Below are 25,293 nucleotides of genomic sequence, written 5' to 3'. Positions count from 1 at the left end.
CATTTTGCCTCCTCACAACAGTCTTTCCAAGGTGTTCCAGTACATCTGCAAAGAGATGATTAAAAGTGTCAGCTGAGTGAAATACTGGTACATAAAAACTTTTGTCAGAGCTACATTTAGTAGTCTTTCAAGTGAATCTACTTCTTCTTCTATGTTCCTGTGATTTTCTTCTTTCGACAGCGTTCACCTGCATGTATCACCTCTCATCTTCACCTTCCTCCATGTGATGACTGGCTTAACTGGACTTGTACTGTGGGTGTAACTGGCCTATGAGAGGAGTCAGATCCTGTGGGGACCAAAGGTGGAGTGGAGCTCAGGGGTCAGGCTCCTCTGAGAGCCACAGCTTTAGTCTGAATGGTCGTCCTGTTCAGCTCACACACCGACCCAGGGATGGCACTTTAGAGCGGGATACCTCCTCACACCAGGAACGTGGAAAGACCCGTCAGCAGCAGCCCTGGGACTTTCTGTTACAGGAATATGTGAGTAACATTTTCTGTTCATTATCTTCATTTTAAAGTGAATTGCATAAGGAAGTGGGATATTAGATAATTTGAGGTAGTCTATGATGTTTGTTTGCTGATCAAAGAATAATAAAGTTTGATGAGCTGTGTGTGTCCTCTCATAAGGAAGGGAAAACGTTGAAGAGTGTTTTCATGGTTAAAATAGTTCTGTATGAATGTTTTTAAGAAGCAGAATCTTACAACATAATGTGTTTTAGTAGACAAATTGTAAAGTATTGAAATGAAGGTATTTAGTGATGAAAATGGACTTAATTGTGAGTTCTCTTGTTTTTATCTGATACTTGATAAAGTTAGGTTAGGCCAAGAAATTTGACATCACATTTCTTTGGTTTTTACTGTTTTTGACAAGTTTAATTGACTTTTATTTAAAACCCTCTTGTACACTCATATCAGTTAATGCAGTTTGCAAATGACTGATTGGCATTATTTCTGTACTACAGGTACTTATAGCCTCGGACCCCAAAAGAAATTGAAAATGCCAGCCTACAAAGACATGTTGGTGTTTGCAGCACTTTGTACCATTTTCGAGCTGATCCAATGTCAAAAATTACCAAGTAAGTTTACATTTTTTAAACAATTTTTAAATGACTAAAGCTGATGTTTCTCCACTTCATGAAGAATCACAGAAACAATCATTTCTGATAGTTATGTGAGGCTGGATTTGTTGGACACTCTTCCTTTATGACAGAAACCTTGTGAAACACTTTTATAATTTCACTGAGGTGCTTTTTAGCTACACAAACATGATCTGCGTAGATCAGTAATAACAACTTTTTATATGCTATCATTATTGGCTGCTTGGATTTTAGACTCTTAGATTCAACACTGTACTATTGTAATATGACCAGCAGATGGCAGTGTTTTTCTTGCCTTGTTCCCTACAGTCACCCCAGTCTGGTATTTCCCGCTCTCATCAGTGACTTGGTGGAGACTGAAAGGTCAAAGAGGTCATGCTTAGGTTAAGTTGTGAACAGGAGCCTTTGTCTCTAAGTAACCGATGTCATAAATTAACGGAACATGAAATGAAACAGTCTATCAGCAGAGATAGGATGAGAGCCAATGTTGCCATGCCAAAGTCGTGTGTACTTAATTTTTTTTGTTATATATGGGGATTTTTTTGTCTCTTCCTTTTCACCATTTATAATCAGATTTGTTCAGTATTTTCTAATCTAACAGGAAAAACACCACAGACACGCTGATCTCACTCAAAGTGCAGAACAAAGCGCTCAGTGTTAAGACTTCAGGAGCCAAATCCAACAGTGAAAGAAAGTAAACAGCCTGTAATGAGTTTAATAGATTACCTCATGTACCTGAGAGATGGCATTATTAATAACAAGTGATGTAGCCGTTTAAATAAGTCGGCAGTGATGTAAGATTTACAAGCAGCTCAGCACCTTTGATGCCGTGTTAGTGTGACGCGTGACTAATCTCGGTGTTTGTGCTGCGAGGTTTTGATCTGCTGGAGGAGTTTCATGTGCCCGAATCGAAAGGAGTGAGGAGAGTGGACGGTTCTCAACCCGAGGCGGTGGCCTACAGAGTCAACCCCTCAATCCATCTACGCAAGACCATGAGGTATAGTACTATAGCACCTGAGCCCTCTCATTTCACTGAGGATTTCTTAAAAAAAGTAACTTAAAAGAGCCTTAAAATTATATTTCGGCCAATCTCAAGATTTCTCAACTGGCAGCAGTGTTTCAGTTAATCATGACATCACTGTTAGGTGTGATTGCAGGTGCAATAAGGTACTCTTCTGACCACACACATTGAAGGGGGAAACTTAATACCAGGTAGAAACAGTCCAGCCAATCATGATGTCACAGGCTGCTTTGTTACACCTGTACACCATCTATATCCTAGATATCACCACATCTACAACACGATGCATTGAGGTCTGCAAACCAGTTTTTTTCTGCATTTTTCTGCGTAGAAATAAACATAAAAATGAGAACTGCATTAATTTCTTAAGTTTTTGGCCTGCTGTACTAACTCTGCAAAAACACTACTATGTTGTAATTGATGCTTAACATGCAAAAAAGATAGATTCTAGTTTTGTTGTTCACATTGCACAAACAGTAGTGCTATGATGTTGACTGTTTCAGGGACTGTGAATTGGTGGTTGTTTTCTTCATATTAAAGTTTTTATTTCAGTGAAATAGAAAAGGGGAATCACATCGGTGTTGCAATGTTACGGATCCCCTAAGGGGCCATGGGGCAGGAAATAAGTTTCTCATGCACACCAGAAACTATTCCCAGAGCACAAGAACTATGTCTGGTGCTCTAGGAGAATGTGCACAGACAATATTTTCTCATGAGCACAAGAAACTATCTCATGCACACACGATACTTTCCTGTGCGCATGGGAAACTTTCTCGTGCTCACAAGATCGTTTCTGGTGAGCAACAGATAGTTGCGGTTACCTGAATGTTTTTTTTTACATTTCTGCCAGTGTCCCTTTAGGAGCTCCATACAGTATATGACAAACATATTGAAACCTAACACATGTATGACTATACCAATCAAAAGGCCAAGTTTTCTTTTAAAGTTACCATTAAAGGTATGATAAGATACCTTCAATCCAGTAGATGTCATACTTTAGTACCAGTCTCTCAGACCAAAACAAAACTTTACTTTAGCCAGACCTCCTCTGTCCCTCAGCACACCATCTCCCCTCCTCGTACTGTATAGTGTTCATCAGGGTGAAGCCGTTTGTAGGACTCATCTCCATTCTGATATATAGGATTCAAAACCTAACAATACCTCAGTTGGTACCTCTGAAATTGCAACCTTGCGACGACACTCCACCATTATGTCTCCACATAGAGTATCTCTGAGTGGGTGGGGCTCTCTCTCTTCTGCCACAAGTGACAAGATTAATGATTGGCGGAACGGAGGGATGGCGTCACACAAGAGGCTCAAACTTGTTCTGTACATGTTTTCTTTCTAAGTGGAGCATTGACATACTAAAGGAGGTTCTGTCGCATCAGTGTGAACACAGTGCTGAGAACAACAAAAAACCAGATGAGGGAGTTTGACTTCTCTTCTTTTTTACAAAGTCACAACTCAACAATATATTTAGTTAGGAAAGTGCTTTAATGTCATATCCTAATGAAACTGTTGAATATGTTGGAATAAAATCTATAAATACAGAAAGGGTTGGACACCTTCAGCTTTTTCGTAAAGACGTGAACACATAAGACTTACAGAAGCAAAAAAAAAGTTTCTCTCAAAAGTGCACCGATTGATGCTAGCTCTCTGGTTTCCTGGAGGGTAAATAATAGAGCTTGTCATCATTTTTTCTCCAAATTGAATTGTCTTAGGACGTATTACACTATTTCCATTTGCATGCTCACATAGTAAAAAAAAAAAAAAAAAGATTTTAACATTGTACAACTGCTAAACATCAACATATAAGCATTGTATTGTGTGCATATTTACAAGCAGATGTTAGCTTTTAGCTCAAAACACTGCCGGATCCTCACAGAGCTACTAGCACGTCGGCAGACTCTTTGTCTTGTTTAACTTTGAACTCTCATATTCTGGCGCTGGAAGCAGCATTGTCTTTGAGTTAACTAAAAATGTGCTTTGTTCAAAAGAAACAAAGATGGGTTGTCTGCTGGAGCATCATCAAACCATGTTTCATGAAAAAGTTAAAGGATAGTGTCATATGCTAATGTGACATTTAGACATAAGATTAGAGTAGCTGTTTTTCCTTTACTCTTCCTTTAATAAATAAAACCCGTATGTTCCCACAGAGCCCCTAATTGTTTTATAAAGATCATTGGCTTTCTTTGATCCGGCTTTCTAAACCTCACTTTGTGCCACAGTGACGTGTATCCAGATGGACTCCCCTCTGATTACTCTGTCATCGCAACATTTAAAATAACCAAGGACGCTGCTAAGAAATCCTGGGACCTGTGGCAGGTCAGTGACCCTGAGGGACGAGAGCAAGTGGGTCTGCGTTTCCAAGGCGACACACGCTCTTTGGACTTCTTCTACAGCAGCCCTCGCGGTAGCCAGATGCTGAGGACCTTTCATGGCGTGAAGAAGTTGTTCGATGGAGAGTGGCACAAGTTGGCGCTGAGCGTGAAGGGCAGCCAGGTGAAGCTACTGATAGACTGTGAGGAGGTCAGCGTTGAGTCCATCGACGAGGCGAGGCCGGTCATCCAGCGAGGATTCACTTCCATCGTGAAGCGGGCTGCAGGGGACCGCTCTTTGTCTGTAAGTTAAATATCCAGGACTTCGATGTATCTTCTTGAATCTTTCAACTTCCTTTGATTTGCGTTTCAACTTTCAGTTCTCATTCAATGTTGTATCTCGTGCCAGGTTGACCTCCAGCAGATGGAGGTGTCATGTGACCCAGAGCAGGCTTATTCAGAGGGCTGCTGTGAGCTTTCAAATGTGGTGAGTCTGCCGTCATTCAACATGGTTTCTCTCCTTTTTCTAGAGGAAGTTTTTAGTGTTCAATAATTCTCTAATTTCCCTGTTCATCTCAGTGTGGGGGGTATGCAGAAATTGGCCTAACAGCTGGAAGAGCATCTTGCAAATGTATGAACGGACAGCCTGGCATTCAGGGACCACCGGGGCCAAAGGTGAATTTTCATGCACAATTAGGATTTAGCTGAACCTACTGAAGAGACATTTGTGCTAACATTTGTTTAAAATTCTTCTTCAGGGTCACAGAGGTCTCCCGGGAGAACCTGGAGACGCAGGAAGACAGGGAAACTGGGTAAATACATTTACAATAGACATACACTTGGTGAGAAACACTAATTGATGACTTTTTTTCTAGCTTTAAACCTAAGAGTCAGTCCCTTATTCCTAAAAACAAAATATAGACTTTTACGACAGTAATGCCACTCAGTCATACAGTAACTTATGGGCCTCCATGCCTGTGTGGTGGTGACTGTACAGGATCTGCAGAAACCAGCAAATATGACGTGAATGTAGCTGCAAAGCTGAGCTGATACAGCTCATTCCAAATCTTTGAGATCTGATCTGTTTTGATTTTATGGAAGTTTTGCATAATTAGAGGTGTGACTGATATGACTTCAAGCAGTAGCTGTTTGACACGGGGCTTAAGGCCCACCTTCACTCCACGTTGCTGCATGTTACAAGGTAGACCTAAAGTCAGGTTGACACAGCATTTTTAAGATGACGACCCCCAGTGTTGGGCTTCAAAACTCCCCTTCAGAACCCAGAGGGTGACATCATTGAGGCTACGTCCAAGGTTGATACAATCTATGATTTGATTGAATTCAGACTGGCGAGATGCTTTGAAGGGGCATTTATTGCAGTAGGACTTTTGTACACCATCTGTAAACCTCTAGGCAATCTACTGAAAAGCTGCTATTGAGAATCATGTTGGAGACCCAGGCACTATATTATTGTTGTTCATTTTGGTCATGTGATAAATTACCAAGAACCGGGTACAATTTTTCATCGACCAAGACATTTGACATAGGGTCAGTATATTGATCGTTGTACTAGCAGATGACCAACAATACTTTTGAGGCAGATACTGTTACAGGAAAAACTCCATTCCTAATCTCATGTGACAAGGGATAATTGCATATTCTAGTGAAGCAGGAATATGGCCTTCCTGTTGCAGCACAAGAAAGAGTTAAACCGATCTGTGGGTGACATTGTAAAACCTTGTGAGACAACGGCGAAGCTGTGGAAAATGGCAACAGAAGTACAGCTGAGACACGACAGGATGGAAACAGATCTGGAAGCAGAAGCGCTTAGCGATAGTAAACATAGGGGCTCCATTCAGAGTCTGCAAACTCATGTCCGCTTTGCAAAAGATTCAGGGGGGAAGCCAAGATAAACATGTACTGATACACATTGGACAATAAATTTGTATTTGTAGTTCTGAAATATCCATTTGCATGTTTAAACACAGGAATAGAATATAGGATTCAAGAGAATCTGGCAAACGATCACAGGATTTTTTTTAATGGTTTTGCAATTCCATTTGGAAGAAACTGAGCAAAACTTAATGAATCCCACACACACAGGGAAAACAAGGCCGTTGAGCAATAACCCTCCAAGTGTCTGGTAGTAAGTGGCATTACTGTTCTGAACTATTCTGTTAAATGTTTGCCATGTTTTCTTTCTTAAATGTTTTCAGTTGGCGGTTAAGTCAAACTAGTTCACAATCCAAACGGTGAAAGAAAAGACAAGTTTGGAGAGTATTAAATGAACACGATGTTCAGTTATCAGGAGCCTGTTAAAAAGGCTTCAGCAAATACACTCACATTTTGTATCCTTCGGGGAGCTGCAGTGCAGGCGTGATTATTTCCACTTTAAATTTATGACTTGTTAATTCTTTGACGCTTAACTGTTACTGTTCTGTTGGATCAGATCTGCGAGTCTTTGCACAACTGTCCGGAGAACATATGTTTCAATGAGGGAGGTTCTTTCTAAACAAATGTGACGGTGTTGCATTTAACATCCCCCTTGCATTCAAGGAAATCCCCCCCGCCCCCCCTTTGCTGCCCCTGCAAACACATGTATTCTAACATTTAAAGCACATTTCCAGAGCTGTGCATGCTACATATTGACGTCCTGAATTGCAGCTGTAGCTCATCTGGGAGTAAACATCTGTCTTGTGTGAGTCGTTAGAGTTTTGACCTCTTGCCAGCTTGTGAATCAACATGCCCCAGCATGTTTATCTCCTCCCCTGCTGGCATTCAACGAGGGCATTTCCTGGCACAGATATATGAACTGTCCATCTCAGGTGGTGGGTGGTCCCAATGCTTCTCGGAGCTATACCGCCTTAAAAAAATGTTGTAAAGTTCACGGTCATGCCTTTGGCCGCTCTGTCGGCCATCTTTGAGGTTAACCTGCGCCCAGCTGACTTTGCTCAAAAGTGTTAGGTGAGATGGTCAAATAAACTTCTAACACAAAGGCACCGTGGCCTTTCTCAATCTGTTTGTTGATTCAGGGAAACACAGCCAAATGGAAAACACTTTTACTACTGAGGAAGTCAACATCTGTGCAAACAATACGCCTCCATTATGTTGCCTTTATGACTAATGTTTCCTAAATCCTGCTGAATATGCATGTGTATATTTTCCACCAATGTGACATTTATAGCATGTTCAAAATGTTAACTCTTTTTCTTTTTATGTTAAAGAGAAGACTTTGGGAGTTACACCCTATTCCATTGTTGAAGAGAGTTAGATTAACATATCAGTACCACTCTCATATCTGAGTAGGAAATATAAAGCTTAAGCCAGGAGACGGTTAACATAAAGATTTACAGCAGTGGGAGAAAATCAAGCTATATATTGTGCACAGCTAGCCCAGGTGTCTCTCGTAAAAGATATTTCAGATCATCTAGATAACTCCTTGTCGACGTTGACTTACTAGCCCGGATTTGTCGGCTATAAATTTCAAATATAAAGTTAATAGCTCCTCTCAGGCTCGCTGCAATGCACCAATTGGGTTTTTTTCTACACACTAAACAAAGGCATGCATAAGTATAAGTGAGATTTAGAGGTTCTGATTGGCTCTCTTCAAACAGAGCTAGGCTAGCTGTTTCCCCTGTTTTCAGTCTTAATGCTAGGCTAACTCCCTGCTGGATGCAGCTTCATATAAAAGAAATGCAACTTTTTGGGTTATCCCTTTTGTCTTGGGAAAGTTGAAGAAATGTCTATCATATGACGCTACAGCCAGATGTTTGTTAGCTCAGCTTTAAGGTATAATATGAGACTTTCAGAGTAGAGGTCCAATATCAGTCGCACTTTAGCACCAGTCTCTCAAGCCAAGACGAAGCTGTCCCTGAGTGCACCACTTCCCCTCCTCCCTTAACCCCTCCCTTAGTGTTCTGACTATGTGAAGCCGTTTCTATGACTGGTCTCTATTCAGATATGTAGCCCAAAGTTTTATTGTTGTTTTTTCTTGAATTGTACTCCCTCCCATTATGCCTCTACCAACAGCATGCCTGAGTGGGGGAGCTGTCTCGCTTCCTCCCACGTGGTAGCAGGGCTAAAGGTTGGACGAGGTTGGGTTCAAGTGAAAGAAACATGTTCCAGCCTCTGAGCGACATAAACAACATGAGGGAAGGCCGTCACATCAATATGAACACAGAGCTGAGAACGACAAAGACAGAGAGAGTTCGACTTATGAGAAAGTTATTACATCCAACATTTAGTTAGGCTAGAGCTTTAATAGCACCTAAAAATGGTTGGTTTGATGTTTAAAATGTCTCATATTGTACCTTTAACTCTCTTCAAATTTAAGTAAAGCTCTTATAAGTAACTCATCATTACTAATTGTCAAACACGTAATCTTTAGCAGTATTTTCCCCCTGCCATTCCTGAATTTTAAGAAGATATTTTGTTATCTCATTTACAGTCAGACCTTACGTTTCCCCCATTTTTTTAGTCTATATGCTAAGCTAAGCTAAGCTAACCACCTCTGGCCTCAAGTTTAATATTTATGGTGCGACCTCGAGAGTGCGTCTGACATGGTGCTATAAAGCATGTGAGTGTGTTTGACAAAAAAAAAAACATTTTTATGTCTCTATTCAATATCTGCTTTGCTGCTATGACTTCAGACACATCAACAGCTGCTTTCTGATCTTTATTTGGAGATTAGTTATGTTTATGAGTAAACTGTTTCTCTGCCTGGTGCATCCAAAGTTTAGTCTCTGTAAAGTTATGATTAGTGACTTTCTCACAGTGGGAATAGTTAATGATGTTCACATGTAATACTCCATTTCTCACACTGGTCCGTTTACAAACAACCAGCCTCGGGGTACAAAGTCTGGCTTGCAATTAAGGGAATCTTGTTTTGCAGGGGATCAGGGGAAACACAGGAGACTACGGCAACCTGGGGGAGACAGGCCTGAAGGTAAGATTTGCTATCAGGGTTCAGTTTGGCTCGTTTTCAAGACACATGAATGAAACCTCTCACACACACTCTCATGTCCTCAGGGTGAACAGGGAATCAAAGGCGAAAAAGGAATGAGAGGACTCTGGGGCCAAGTGGTAACTCATCACACTCAGATTCATCATTATCTTTTTCCTCTGAAATGTTACAAATCTGTATTAATGAGCTGTGTATTACCAGGGAGAAAGAGGTCCGAAGGGGCTGAAAGGATTAAACGGGGCTGCAGGCTTCAAGGTAAACTCCGCCACATGAGTTCAGGCTTTAACTGGCTGTTTAATTAGGTAATCTGCTGCCAGTTATTGACTTTTCATTGGATTCCTGTGCAGTTCGTAGCTCAAGTTGTATAACTTTATAGATAACCCAGAAGGTTTCATGTCGACATTTGACTCTAATTAAAGGGAGTTCGGGGGCCACCTGGATACATCGGAGAGACTGGGGAACCAGGAGAAGTTGTAAGCTAAACTTTTAGCCTCCGCGGTAAGCCCTTTTTTGCAAGTCATTATGCAATTACTGTATCACTAACACTGTGACCTCCTTGAAGGGCCCTAAAGGCGAGAGGGGATATGAAGGGATTCCTGGGTTTCAAGGAGTCAAGGTACTCGTGTTTCCACCGTCTTTTGTCATCTGTTTATCTCTATGCAGGATTTAATTCCATCAAGCTTTGATTTTTCTAGGGTGAAAAAGGGACCACTGGGGCAGAAGGGAGTACTGGATCCAGAGGAAAGCAGGTGAGCGGTTGGGGGATTCCCTGCTGAATAGGATTGTCATGCTAACAGATTTTTTTAACTATGATACGACGCCATCAAAATGTTAACAAGTTTAAGTCATCCAATTCTGTGTAAGTTTTGTGTCATTCCTGTTTTAAATTTCCCCAAAATGAAAACTCCTGCACACTGTTTAAAGTGCACAAATACGTTGGAAACACTTCTAATGTATTCGTGCTATTGAGCCAGTGCTCTCTCTCTTCTGTAGTTTTTAAGCATCGGTACTTTTAGATTCTATACAGATCATTAAATTAATGGAGAATATATCTTTAAAACGCATTATATCAAAAAAAGTATCAAAGTGTCGAAAATTCTGACAGCCTTACTACTAAATATCCTGAAATAGACGGTCTTAATTCTTTGTCAACTTCCTTCAAAATCCTCTTATTTGAGTACAGAGAGCCAGTAAATCATTTCAAATGTGGTAAAACACTGGGACAGAGCTCTGTGTTTGGCCTATGTGCCGTCTCCATAAACAATATTAGTTCATGTGGACGATTCTGGCTGAGACCTGAAGGCCTGAGCTACATCAACATCAGCCGGTGAGTCATTGAAACAAGAGCCTCAACCACAGCGATAACCGTCTCAATTGTATAGAAAACAAAGGCTTCTTTGATGTCCTATGTTGCTTTTTGGAATTGAATGTGTTCCATGTGATGTTTAAGTCTTAACTTATGTCGCTCCGTATGATGATTTGTCAGGGTATTGTTGGGGATCCTGGAGAGAGGGGCACTGCTGGAGAGAAAGGGAAGCCTGTATGTATCACAAATTAAACGTAAAAATATGAAAAATTATGATTATGTCATAAAAAAAAAGGCAATATTTTGAAGTTTGATAGCTGTGTCTTTTGTCTGAACGTGTGAAATATAGGGGATCCAAGGACCTGTGGGTGGAGCTGGCACCATCGGTCCAAAGGTGATGATTCACACGGAGCGTCTCACACCTGAGTGCACACATATTTACATATTTAATGTGTCTGTTTTCTACTAATGCTTGTGTTTCCCCAGGGCATTGTTGGAGATCCAGGCATATATGGGAGAGATGGCGATGCAGGATTAGAGGTATTATCCTCTGCAGACAATGACATCTGAAAGGATTTTAGAAGAAGTGCACTTTTATGATCGTAAGTTTGATGTATTTCTCGCAGGCTTATCAAGGACCACAAGGTCTCAGTGGAAAACTCGGGAAAAGTGGAGCAAAGGTAGCTGTCTCATATTGTTTTGTTTTGTATATTATCGTGCAATTAAGTTGTTTTTTGGCTGATTTATCTGTTGTGGTTTGTCTGTTTTACAGGGGGAGAAAGGCACCCTTGGGCCAGCAGGAGAAATGGGTCCACAAGGCCGAACTGTAAGTCACTTTTTCAGTCACTGAAGACAAGCTCATCGTGCATTTCCTATGTAAAGTAGTTCACCATCTTAAAAGAAAAACGTCAAAGTATAAAGCAGTCCTTTAGGTCGGTTTAATAAATGTTTTATTCTCGAGGGCCCAAGAGGTTACAAGGGTTCTGCAGGGAAGCCAGGACGACCCGGATTTATCGGCCCACCGGGACCTACTGTAAGTGCTCCAGATGATTTTTCAGGGCTTCTCCTAACACTAGTTCATTTTCTTCAAGCCATTAAACCTCGTCATGTCTTCGCAGGGACATGTGGGTGTGCCTGGAAAACAAGGACCCAAGGTAAATACATCCTCATCCATTACCCACTAGCAATGACAGCTAAATTACCACTTTACACCACCAAGGGAAGGAAGTCAAATAGAATCAATGCAACCACACTATTCAGGATCTGTAGATGTTCAGCAGGTCTGTGAAGTGAAGCTCTAAATCCTGATATATTAAATATTTACAATCCAATAAACAGTGTTTTTTTTTTCATTTGCCTTGTGCAGGGTAACACTGGAATCCAGGGAATTCAAGGAGTCAAAGCTGAGCAGGTACAGCTTTGAACTTCTCATCAGATGGGATCAATCCTTCATCCGAGTTGTTGTTTTTTTTCTTACTGTGAATCTTCTCTTGTTAAAGGGAGAAAAAGGAGGCAAAGGGCCACAAGGGAAGGTGAGCTGTGACTCTGATATGTTTATATAATGTTTCCATTCTAACATCAATCCACTACGAGTAACACACTACCACTCACATGTCTTGATACATCCCATTTATGTGAATTATGTCTGCAGACTTAGACATGAGCAAGGTAAAAATACAAAACTTTTTGATTAAAAACATGTGATTTTGGCGCCCCCTGTGGACAAAGCGGTACCTCTTAACTCTTAGCTGATGACACTGTCCTGTACATGTTTATGTTATGTTCATCCTGCTTTCTCTTAACAACCAATCGTACCTCTCTCTAGTTGTTATCACGTTGTCGAACACTTTGCCCCTTTGCAGCAGTTTCAGGCGTGAAAAATATAACGATACAGAAATCATACAGAGGCATCAATATTCATTTAATTCTGTTTCATAACCAAATAAAAATCTTGCTCACTTTCTCACAGGAGCCTTGATCTCTAAGTAGGGTCGTGTCACTGAAAGGAGCCGCCATACAAGTGATCGTTTCCTTACGCTATAGGTTGCGTTTGTCACGTTCACTGTTTAGAAACCAAAACTGTCTGAAAACCTGATATCAATCCAACAAGAGACATTCCACACTTATGTTTAGCATCTGTATATGAAATGAGTGCAGAACCACCCACAAATCACCCAAAATGAATATTGCACATTTCCCTGTTGTTCTCTGCAATCATGATTTATGATCCTGATTGGAGAAACCAGTTCCTTTAAGAATTTGTGTCTTATATTTCAAATGCAGGTCTTTGTACATTTCTAAACTTACATTTGTCCATGCCCAAAAATACTTGTGTTTTACTTCTAGTTGTTTTTTTTATCAACAATACATAAGAGTAGTTACTTTGTTTCATGTTTAATTTTCATCTGACATTATAAAATGTGTTTTCTTAAACTTTGTGTTCATGGAAAACCAATATGTAAATGTATTCTGATGGATGAACTGGCTCGGGTTCTGCCTCCACTTCTGCTCATGTTGTTAACCTGCTCTGTAGGTTGGAGACAGGGGCGAGCAGGGTCCTCTGGGAGGACGGGGGAAGCGCGGGCCGGCGGGCCCACCTGGACGTTCAGGTACTGTCGGTGTCAAAGGAGTTCGAGGTGAAGGAGGACCAGATGGCTTCCAGGGGCCTCCGGGTCCACCAGTAAGTAGAATATCAGCCTTTCAGTCTTTAGCTTTTTTGGCTGATACAGCAAGTGTTGCAATACTACAGCAGAGTACAGTATGAGTGTACACTGTAATGGCCTCTACTACATTTGGCACTTCATCTATCTGCTAATGATGGCGCAGAAACAGCAGCGTAATCATTTTCAGTAACGGCTTAACTGACTGACACACTTAAAGCGTTTGCTGACAGCTTTGGTGGGAAGAACACATTTAAAGAGTTACACATTAGCCCATAGCTAATAATGACTCACAGCAAGGGTTTCATTTAGTGTGGCTATAAATCCATAATGAGCCTTCAGGAAATATTTTTGGCTCCATGTGTTCATCGCGTCTCTCTCTGAGCAGCAGCCGTTGCTTCAGCGTACCGTGTTCTGCAATGTTCCATACGACATGTCCCTCCGTTGGGTCACTTCCAGTGATGGATGTGGTAATGATTTTCTTACACAGGGCCCGACTCTCCCCGCTCAACACGTGATCGAGGTTTGTAAGAAAGTGGTCATGGAGCAGATGTCCACCTTTGCCAACTCAGTGAAGAGGACGTGCGCTGCAGTGTGTCCTCTGTATGGGGACGTGCCCATGGGTGCCCCTGGTCCCTCCGGACAGAAAGGACCCCCCGGACCTCCGGTGAGTGATTTATAGATACGATGTTCATTGTTCAAGCTGGAAAAAGATTGCAACGTTTTTTATTTTTCACTAAATAACTGATGTGGTGTTGCTGTCTAAGGTCCTGCAGACCTTCAGCTAACAGGCTGCCAGAGTGCAGCACACGCTCCATACATTGTTCGTTATTTGGCTCCCCGGGCGAGTAAAATGCAAACACATTGCGAGGGTCTGGACCGGACTACGAGAGCTGGAGTGTTTGGCAGAAGAAACTTGCAATGAAAACATTACGATTTTCCACGTCTCCATGAGGACAAATAAGGAGTCACAGACTAGACACTTGGTCTGTGTTGAACGGGGTTTTTTGGAGAGACTTGAGGCTGTCCTTGGATTGAAAAGCCTTTTCCACATTATTATACAGTTCAGAACCAATTCATGTTGCACAACTCCTTTAATCACAGCGACTATCAGCCTGATAAATGCTCTTGAAGCCGTGACTATATTCAAACGTACCACTATATTAGATTATGGTGGGTATGCCTCATGTGGTGGGGCTCAATGCTAAATTGAGAACAGGGATGAACCAGTACTGTAGCATGTTTTCACAACAACGTGTCACATGACCAGCAGAGTAGATCTCTTCAGGTTTGTGCACAAAGCTGGTCAAACAACATTAAGGCATGACTTGAAGAGCACAACATTGAAAACAAGGAGACTAATGATTTATTTTCCTATTGATGCTGTTGTCAGGGCGACCCCGGTAACGATGGTGTTGTTGGAGAAGTGGGACTTCAGGGCTTCTATGGAGAAGCTGGAGACCCAGGCCGACAAGGAGACACAGGTGTGGGAAAAAAACTAATTTGACGGATGATTTTATTTCTATGACTATATTGAACAAGAACACCAACACTATAACTCATTGATGCTTGTTGTAAGAGTAACCAGTAGTGGAAAAAGAATTCAGACGAGCTGATTTTTTGGGGGCAGAGGGCCGAACAGCAAGCTGTAAACACATCACTTACGTATAATCACCTTGTAAAGTTGCTGTTGTGAACGTGCTGGCAATCAGTAGCTTATTTGCACTTCCAACTGACATTTAGCAACATTACTGTTTATTTGGAGACGTGTTTATGGCTCCCTTTTTCACTTAGTAGTTCTTTGATTTATTTTAATGAAGCTAAACATTAACTCAAGCATGACTTCAACAGTTTATTTTCTTACTTTAATTCCAAGTTCTGCAGTGAAAATAGATGATGATGATGTCATCATGATGTCATCAGTGGGTTATCGCTACCTAAGCTTGGACATTACGAAACATTTTCAATCAGAAAATCTGCCTTGGGGCGCCATGTAGCCTAGCCTAGCCTAGCCTAGCAGTTCTAGCGCTATCCCCCAAATACACAGACCATAGTCCTTGAAGCCGGACGCCCCGTATTGGACTTTGACCTTCAGCACTTTGCCGCATGTGATTCCCTCCACTCTCTCGCCCCTGGTTCCTCCACTATCCGCTGTCTTCTTCTGTAGTAATGTTAAACTTATAGACTAACATACATACTAAGCTCTTAGTGATGGTTGGGGGCCTGAGCATGATGTCACACTAACGCTACATTCCTGTGCCATGTCAATGGAAATGAGGAATATTTACAAGGTGTTTAAACATCTTTTAATAATGATGTCAGTAACACATATGGTGTATGATCAACATGTACAAAGTGGACTGCAGTCCTGGGGGAATTATTTTTGACCTGTCTGCTTTTAATCCTATGTGTGTGTATGTATTTCTGTGTATTTCTGTGTTGCAGGTGATAGAGGAGAGCAGGGTGACAAGGGGGCCAAGGGTCATGGCCTAACTGGCTACACTGGAGATCAGGGACCAAAGGGTAAATTCATCTTCAATACCTAATGATGCTTGATGACTTAAAAATGAGGCATTACAGTAACTGATGAGAACATCTGGACCTGCCACATCATTTTTTACAAACTAGTATCAGCTGAGTGTGTACTTGAAATCCCAGGACAGTGAGAGGAGAAGTGTTATAGTAAAAGGAGTGTGATATTTGCCAAAAAGGAAATTATTTTTCTGTGTAATTCTCTGTTCTTGGAAACTGTGAAAGGCTGTCTTACTCAGCTTACTGAGCAGACAAACAATCCAGAAGACTAAAGCATGTTTTTGTCTGGAACACAGGTCAGCGTGGACGTCTGGGCAGAGCCTTTAACGGGCAGCCAGGAAAACAGGGTGAGAGGGGACACGTAGGCCGACCTGGACTCAGGGGCCACCCAGGTCTCAGAGGACCTCCAGGTGTTTGTGTCACCTCTGGGTGTGCTCAGCTGGAATCCATCAGCCAGACGACTCAGCCGGCACCGCGGAGGTTGAGGAATCGCCAGTAGAGGAATGCAAAAGAGTCTATGTGGACAGTTTATCAAATAGTGAGGAGGAAAACATGGCAGATGTTTTTTTTGTTAATATGTTTTTGTTGAAATAAATTGACATTTTCATGTAAATATGCATCCAAACTGAACTCCTGGGAACATTCTCACCTCAAGAGAACAACACCAGTATGACTGAAAAAGATAGTGGTAACAAATATTTGTACAAAAAGGCCGCTATATTTAAACTGAGTCGACGCTGTCTTTTAAACATCTGTTCTTTATAATAAAAATCCAAAAATATTGATGTTTTTTTTTTACTATCAGGGTCATTGCACAGAATTCTTGGCTCCAAAGTCCAGAGTCCAAGTCAAGTCTCAAGTCTTTGAGGGGCACGTCCAAGTCTAGGCTTTGTAGTTTTAATAGGTGATAATAAAATGAATGTTTTTAAGTCATAACAAAGCCAATCCATCAAATGCAAGTAGGTTCCCTTTACTGAAATACATGTCCCTTTTTACATTTGGTTTTGTTATATATTAATATAAAGTTAATGTATACATTTGGTCAATTGTGCCTTGTTGGTTTATATCATATATACACACACACAAACACACACACACAAACACACACACACACAAAACACACAAGACATTGTACATCAATGTTTTAACAAGAGGGACGTACTGGAGCAACTCCTTCTCTCTAATCACCTGCAGAGCAGCAGGTTCTATTCACCACACATACCCGAGGGTTACAGAGTGAGGTAAGATCGTTTACTAGTTAAATGAATTTGTGAGGCCATCTTGTACGAATAAATAACAAGAAAAAGGTAAAAAATGGTCTAGGGCTAGGCTTCTTCATTTCTAAACTAACTTATGGACAGAGCTAGAAATTAAACAATTAAACAATTTTTTGTTTGTTTAAATCTTGGTCCTTTTTTCTAAATTATGTGGGGTTCAAATGTAACTTATAGGCTCAGATTGTTTTTACGGTATTGTACTGTAGTGTATTGTATGAAAAGAATCCCATGGAGAAATTAGTCTTTCAAGACCAGAATTTTTACTCTAAAAACCTGAGGTTGAGGTGAGGTTTAGGCAGAATGGCGATGGTGGAAATGTGAGTCAGAGTCAAAGAAAGCAGTGTGTTGTGAATGTATAAAGTGTGCCGCAGCCTGACAGACAAGCACTTTAAGTTGATGTTCTTTCAATGGGTACAGTTCCCAAGACTTTGTATATCCGCAGTTAATGACTACAGCTGCCTGCGGTTGAACTTCCTTTTTATTAGTCATCTTAACCTCTTAATGTGTAAAAAGGCCAGGGTTAAAAAAATACTGGAATACTTGAGAAAATTGAGAAAGATTATTTCCGAGGCAAAAAAGAGGGAACTTTTTTTAGATACAATCTTCTGGGTGGAAAACACCAACAAAGTGACTCTTTATATTATATTATGTAATTTATCTGATCAGTACAATGTCATTTGAGAATAGCTCCAAAGGCACGCTGGCTGGTTCATTGGCATTCCTCTGAAGATAAGGAACATTTTTGTGGTTGGATCACTTTCGAGATGATTGATCATACTCTTGTTTTTCGCTTCTTTGAAGAAGTACTGCACAAACGATAGACAGGATGCAATCCTTAATATTGGCCCAAGATTTAAAACTAGAGATGAAAGATGCGACGGTGTTCCCAAGAATGTGAGACCAAGATGCAAATACTCTTAAACCTTATCTAAAAACCCCCACTGTCGCTAATTTCTGACTCTATCCACTGTCCTGTCTCTACAATTAAGACACATAAAGCCAGAAAAACAAATCTTTAAAAAAAAAGAAGAAAATGAATCGTCATTATCTTAAAAATGATTCATTAAGGGTTGAGGTTGGCCAGATCTGCACAATGTTGGATGGCAATCTGACTGAGCCAGAGTGCTACCAGAAGCACCTGACTAAGCCAAAAACATGTGCTCTTGGATTTGTCTGGTTCCAAGGCTGGACAAGATCAAGGAGCAGATTACAGAGAATAAGTCCTTCTCTGTGGATCTGGAGAAGCTGCAGCCGTTTTATGGGACACTGAAGGAGCGTGGCGAGGAGATGATCGCTCGGTCTCGAGGAGCCGACAAGGACATTTCTGCCAAAGGTATGACACACATCATCTTGTTTTTTTAAATTGTTTTTCTCTCAGAGGATTTTGTAATACGCTTAAAGCCAAATGAGACAAATAGCATATTAAAAGGCAACAGTAGAAAAATATTAGAGGCATGCATATATCTTTTATTTCTCCCCCCAAGAAACATGTCCCATTATTAGAAATACACAAACAAAAAGGCACCAGGGTTGAGCAGGCACATTCCACATTGCCACATTAAGAACAGTAATTCCTCTGAAGATAAGGAACATTTTTGTGGTTGGATCACTTTCGAGATGATTGATCATACTCTTGTTTTTTGCTTCTTTGAAAAAGTACTGCACAAACGATAGACAGGATGCAATCCTTAATATTGGCCCAAGATTTAAAACCAGAGATGGAAGATGCGATGGTGTTCCCCAGAATGCGAGACCAAGATGCAAATACTCTTAAACCTTATCTAAAAACCCCCGCTGTCGCTAATTTCCGACTCTATCCACTGTCCTGTCTCTACAATTAAGGCACATAAAGCCAGAAAAACAAATCTTTTTAAAAAAAGAAAAGGGTTAGGGTTAGGGGGGTCATCATTATCTTAAAAATTACTCATTAATGGTCGAGAGTTGAGCCAAAAATGTGCTCTTGGATTTGTCTGGTTCCAAGGCTTACCTAAGTATGCTGCTATGGAATTTTCTTGGGTTAGAAAATCTTTTTAGAAAGTCTTTTTTTTTCTTTATTTCTTGGCAATTTTTTGCCAAATATGTATCTGTCACACCTTTTTTCTTGGCAAAAAAATGTAGATTGAGACTCTCTTGTCAGGCGATGCTACCAGAGTTAGCAATGCAGTTTTCTTTCAAGTTAGACGTCCATTTAAAAGTTTGGAGATCCCAACAGTAAGGATTTCTGGTTACAATTTTAGTGCTTTGACATCCTAATTATGTTTCATTAGTTGCCATGCTTGCCTAAGCTGTAAACTTGAAAAGTTAAATACCTAATAAACAGTGATTATTTTTTTGTAGCAGTTGTTGTAGTGATGAACACAAACAATGACACAACCAGCAATGTTCACCACATGGAGGCTCAGAACATGCTGTTGGTACACGGATTCTTCACAGCAACACAGTCTGTACGGAGTGTAAAAAGCTGCATGGTCTAGCAGAATGGAGACTGGACATTGCCTGAGGGTTTTAGATATTGCTTCTGTCCAGCTGTAGTTGGGCTGTGCTGTGTCACGGGCAGCTCCCTGCTTTGTGGACAAAGGGGGACAAAGGGCTCGTCAAGTTGAGAGAGACAATGATTTAGTGTTTACCAGAGTTATTCTAATGGATAAACACTTCTAAAAGGGAAGACTCATAGGGATCTCTGCATGTGGCTCTTCAAGGGACATTATTGGCTCACATTTGTTTCCTCTAAGAAGCTCGTTGACTGTAGCTCTTCCTCGTCCATCCCCTCTGTGACGGCAGCATCGTGTGTGCCATGCTGCTCTGGATTCTGCGGCCACTTCTGTCATGGAAACTATTACTCATCCACGATTATCCTCTGAATTTTCATTCTGGGCTCAGACACTTGATTCATGATCACTATTTATCTCTGTGGCAAACCAAACAAGTGATGATGATAAATGCAAGCTTAAAACGCTGGTGAGCTGATTAAAACGACCCGGTACGGCCAAGCTTCAAAGCCATGGCACACATTCAGAGGTTATTGAAGAGAGGGGCTTCGTCCTGTCCTCAGGCAGTTGTTGAAAAAAAAGTTTCAGATTGACTGCCAGACAGTGAGAATGTTAGTTGATGTAAGTTGTAAAATAGGTAATTGTGTTTGGTAGAAGTGAAAGTGAGCAGTGTGCCGCTGTTGTAAGGTCCAACTAAAGATTTCATCAACTGTCCTGAAACGAATTTCCAACATATTCCCATTCAAACACGTTGGCAGAAAAAGATGTGTCAGGCTGGGTGAATGATATAAACAAACGTTTTCTGGTTCGTTTGGTTCTTCGGGATTCGGAGGAACAATTTCCTCATTTATGTAATCCAATGCTGGTTTATTTTTAGCATTTAATTCATTCAGCATATTTAAAGCATGAGTGTAGTCTATTTTTTGTTCGAATGGAATTGACTCATGTTGCCTTGGTTGTATGCAGAAAAACAGACCGCATGGCAGCAAAAGAGGGGAAATGTATTGACCAAAGTGCAATCTAGGAACCCATCTGCCCACTTCAAATCAAAACTGGGCTTTTAATAATCTATTCAAACCCATATGTGCATCCAAGTAGATATAACTATCCTGTAGTGGATGTGGCCTGTAAATCACAACCCCATTCCTGCATCAAGCGTTGATAGTGAAAGTTCAAAGTCTCCTTACTTTACTCAGCACATTGAGAATGAAGTTCTGGCCTGCATCTCTTATCAGTTATTTGGACATCCAACTGGCTACACTGGAGGCTCCGACTAACGGCCATTACCCCCAGATGAAAAAGACTAAAAAGGGCAAGGCAAGAATCCCTTCTTTATTCCATTTGGCTGACATCGAGAGGCCGTGTCATGGGAACAGTTGGTAACTTATAAGACTAACTAACACTTGTGAATAGCCATTTTAAAAAAGAACTTTTATCTAATTTTAGAGCATCTTTGATTTTCCCGCCTGAAGGCAAATCTTCTGTCAAAAAGAAGTTATAAAATATGGCCTTGTGTTTTGTGAATTTGAAGTATGAAACAGCATTTCTCTGAAAAGCTAAAAAAAAAACGTCTGTACTGACTTTATAATCTGCATCTACCTCCTTGATGAGAATATTTAAAAGACATTATATTGCCTTTTATACCCTACGAGTTTAAGTGTTTTACAGCAGTCACATACATACATGTAGTAGGCACAAACTAGCATGATGACAGATTTCCCCTTCGACTGTTGGCTTCAGATTCAGGGCTTCGATACCTCCACAATGGCTTATTAAACAAAGCTAAAGGGTTAGATTAGGACAACCTTGATATCAAACTAGAAATCTTCATTCTGCTTCGCAATGGTTGTTGTAAGACTTTTAAAATCATTGGCAAATCCTAATAGTGTTTTCTCCCCCTCCTGTTTCGAGCTGAATAGTTATACATCAAATAAAACAGACTTAGAAGGAAAAACTCTGCACAGAGCTCATAAACCTGCAGCCTGAGAAGACGAGAACACTTTGTATTTGATCACAGAACACAAAGAAAGGAGAGCCCTGTTTCAGACTATTGCTGTATTTAAGAGTCCAGGAGCAACTGAAGACACATAAAGGAGCATAGATTGTGCTTGATATGATGTAAAGTTCACATTAAACTCAGCTCATGTACTTGATAAAAGATTATCGTTAAATATGTACATTAGCTCTTTTTGCTCAAGTTGTACACCACTTTCATTAAATTATTTCAACTTTTGCCTTAAATTGACATAAGATCCTGAATTTTCTCTAGTCCGGAAGAATTAAATTCTCCCTATCATCAAAAATGGTTCAATGTACGTCATCCTGTAACAACTAGAGGTATTACAATACCAACATTTTCAATATCAATATCAAACCATGTTCAGACATGTTTTGATATTACAGAAACAAAAATAGAAGTCCTAGTCTCCCAATATTGTTTTTAATGACCAAAAATTGAAGGCAAACTCCTGCACACTGTCAGTGCTCTCTGTCATTTGTTTGCAGCGTTTTTGGTTAAATTTAGGTTAGAGCTTTTTATAAGCTTCCATGCTTTTTGATACTATGGATCCTTAAATAACAGAGATTGCATTTTTCATGTCTTTTGAAACGCATATTAAAAAGGGATGACAGTTTTGACAACCTTAGAACAACTGATTTTAACATCTGATTTGGTTAAGTTCTCTTTGGTGCACTTTAAATTATATATTTAATATCAAATGTAACATAGTATTAATACAATGCATCCTGTTCTCTTAAGGCTATGGCTTTGTCAGGTCTGTCATATTTATTATGTAATCTCGTTCTCTGCTATATGTAATCGATGTCATATTTGGAAATTTGACCACAGTCCAGTCATATTGATGAATGTTCAGGCCTCAGAAGACAACGAAAGTGGCCTCTGGTAGGAAAAAACAATGAGAACACAGATTTTCTGTCCCGTGTTTTCCTTCAAGTGCACCTCGTGTTGGTTACAAACCAGAGGACAGTCAACAGAGACAGAAAATTACTCAGCATTGGAAAGTCTACTCTCAGCGGCAGGTTGGCCCCTCCCAGGCTTCTTATTCCAACACAGTATTTTCCTGTGGGATCCAGCAGAGTGTGCTGAGGCTCAGGGTCAACCAGGACACCATGAGGGAAACTCTGCTGCTCAATTTCAGCAAAGGATGAGGTCTTATAGGAGTACCCATTGAGTAAAAAACCTCCAAAGCACAGTAGGATGTTTTGGTGTGAAACTATTAGCAACAAAAAAGAAACAAGAATAAAAAGAGTAAAAGTAATTGTCACTTACATGTTTTTTTTGTTAAAGAGTACTATTTTATTGTTGGTAAATCAGTACATTGTAGATCTGGGGTGATGGCAGCATAACTCTAGATATGATGATTTGTGGCCCAAGATAACAACAACAACGTGATGACTCAGCGATTCTGCGATGCTTAATATATTAAAAGACAATCATGTATCATGATACATCATGATTTCTGATGCACAAAGTGCAGGATTTATGAATTCAGTCCCTGCAAATTTGGTCTCAGTTCCACCTCTTATCACTCATAACACTCTCATTCATGTCATAACAGCGACTTTTGAGTCATTAAGTGGTTAGATGGTGAGTCAAATTGCCAGAGAAATTTGTTTAGATTGATTTTTTTAAAATAGAAATATCGTTATTTGATAGCAGTCTATCCTGTTTGTATCACAAGAGTCAGGACAACGATATATTGCTGTGGTGATTTTTAGTCTCATCCCTATTTTAGATCATAACGATGCAGGATTTTACAAGAGGACCACATATTGTCTGTTCAATCTTAGTTTTTGAAGGAAGGACTGGTCGTGAGGCGCCGGATCGTGGTTATTTTACACCCAATGTACAGAGGCTACAGTCCTCGTCACAGCGACTGTGGGTTCGATTCTGACCTCTGCCCTTTGTTTCATGTCATCCCCCACTCTCTCTCCTCCCAACATTTCCTTTCTCTCTACTGCTGTCCTTCCTAATGGAGGTAAAATTGCCCAAAAAATATAACTGAGAAAAGAAAAGAGTGGTAATGCTGTGGCTCTCACATCAATAAGAGCAGTAAAAACTACAATATTTTACCCATGAACTACTAATACAAAGAGCCATACAAAACACAAAACAAACAAGTTCCTCATAATTCCATTTACTAGAACTTATATTAGTTTACCTTTAACCCCAGTAGAAGTCATAAATGATTCCTTAAAAACCGAACCAATAACTCAAAAGATGTATTGAGTGAAAGTAAAAGCTTGTGGCTGCAAATAACTATTTAAATGTTCTTTTTAAAGCTTGAAATGAAAAGGATCTTCTTTAATGAATGGAATTTTAAAAAAATCGTTTTTCTTATGAACTTTCTTGTGGATATCTTTAACACACTGGGAATCACAGACCTCATACACTCAGCCGGCTTTTAAATATCAACTGAATAAACTGTGTTGTAGTGTGTTCAAGCTTTTTTAATCTCTAAAGAGAACCTGCAAATACTGAGGCTGTTGTTAGTTGATGCAGAGCAGGCTGTCACTGAGTCCAAACATGATAAAACTTGCTAGAGTGAATCAAACTGAGTTCTGTCTGCTGTACAGATAGCAGATTCAGTTCTGCATTTCTAACGACTTCCAGCTGTTGGTGCAGAAAAAAAGGCACTGCAGTAGCTCTTCACACCTTATTCACTGCTGACTTGTAGAACTTAATCTGCTGTCCATTTGGGTGATGAATTGGGATTCAGAGAAGGAGCCGTGTAACACCTTGCAGAGCATTTCAGGTTATACTGAAGGAACAATGGGCAGTGCAGTATATGCCTCTCTGTATACTTTAACTCTCTGGCTGATCTTGTGCTTGTTTTACATCCAAAAAAACTCCATGTTCTGTGCTTGTTGTGCCCCTAGCAACCCTCACGCGATCCAATCCCTCAACAGTTGGAAGGAGGCTGAGCTCATTACTATTATTTTCCTTTTGGACTGTCAGAGATGGGCCGTCTGCTTCACTATTTCATGCTCTCCTTATCTGCTTCTCTTTCCACCCATGGTAATTGAGGGTGGCTACAGGCCAGTAAAAGTCCGGAGTGAGGGGTTGGGGGGGTGTGGAGAGGAAGAAGGACAGGAACAGAGGAGACGGAGAGAGAGAGAGCTGCTGGAAAGGGCAGGCTTTCATTCAGCAGAGAAACATGTGCGCTTCTCCCCAAATTCACTTTATGTAAACCCAGGGCTGTGAACAGTATTGATCCCTGGCACTCAATGAGAGGACTAACGGGAATCCAAACAAGGGCTTGGACGCTTACCGGTAACCTTTTGTTCACTTTTCCTTATTTCTGTGATTGCAAATTATTGTATATCTGAATTTAGCGAAGTGTGTTTTAAGGTTAGAAGCTATGAGTGTGCAACTGTGATTTCCTTTCAATCAAAAGACAGCTTCAATCTAAAATCTGGGGTTTGTTTTTATGATTATTAAGTTAACATGTTGAGCTGACTTTACTTTAATTATTTATTTTTCAGTGTGTTACGATGTTGTTTAGCACTCTGTCAACCTTTAGCTCACTGTCCTACAATCTGTGCTGCAGCAGTTACATATTGAAGACATTAAGCTCAGTTATCAGTCCCTTGTTTGCGCTTCTGTCATGC

At 40.5% G+C, this 25,293-nt stretch overlaps 2 protein-coding genes across 5 annotated transcripts in view; both read left to right on the top strand.

Moving 5' to 3' along the window:
• Positions 1 to 2: 2 nt before the first annotated feature.
• Positions 3 to 16,677, top strand: zmp:0000000760 (collagen alpha-1(IX) chain). The gene is made up of 27 exons (XM_020655557.3): positions 3 to 479; positions 962 to 1,075; positions 1,970 to 2,093; positions 4,346 to 4,739; positions 4,845 to 4,922; positions 5,015 to 5,110; positions 5,194 to 5,247; positions 9,327 to 9,380; positions 9,464 to 9,517; positions 9,600 to 9,653; positions 9,818 to 9,871; positions 9,961 to 10,014; positions 10,094 to 10,147; positions 10,885 to 10,938; positions 11,054 to 11,098; positions 11,191 to 11,244; positions 11,331 to 11,384; positions 11,477 to 11,530; positions 11,666 to 11,737; positions 11,823 to 11,858; positions 12,071 to 12,115; positions 12,204 to 12,236; positions 13,238 to 13,384; positions 13,855 to 14,031; positions 14,758 to 14,848; positions 15,810 to 15,887; positions 16,193 to 16,677. Exons 2-27 carry the CDS (start codon positions 997 to 999, stop codon positions 16,393 to 16,395), a joined length of 2,292 nt encoding a protein of 763 aa, XP_020511213.2. The 5' UTR covers positions 3 to 479; positions 962 to 996; the 3' UTR covers positions 16,396 to 16,677.
• Positions 16,678 to 24,631: 7,954 nt separating this feature from the next.
• Positions 24,632 to 25,293, top strand: part of col21a1 (collagen, type XXI, alpha 1) — a 28,899-nt gene continuing 28,237 nt past the window's right edge. Inside the window, exon 1 of one of the 4 annotated variants that reach the window (XM_065959734.1) lies at positions 24,632 to 24,955. Coding sequence is in view for 1 of the 4 variants with exons in the window: in XM_029281558.2 (XP_029137391.2) it covers positions 24,910 to 24,955 (46 nt within the window). In the remaining 3 variants the exon portion in view is untranslated. The remainder of the gene's footprint in view (positions 24,956 to 25,293) is intronic. The other 3 variants (XM_065959733.1, XM_029281558.2, XM_065959732.1) reach the window with 3 other exon arrangements.

This window comes from Labrus bergylta, chromosome 10 (assembly GCF_963930695.1).
Source record: "Labrus bergylta chromosome 10, fLabBer1.1, whole genome shotgun sequence".
Taxonomy (NCBI): Eukaryota; Metazoa; Chordata; class Actinopteri; order Labriformes; family Labridae; genus Labrus; species Labrus bergylta.
This window is presented reverse-complemented; position numbering and strand designations above follow the sequence as displayed.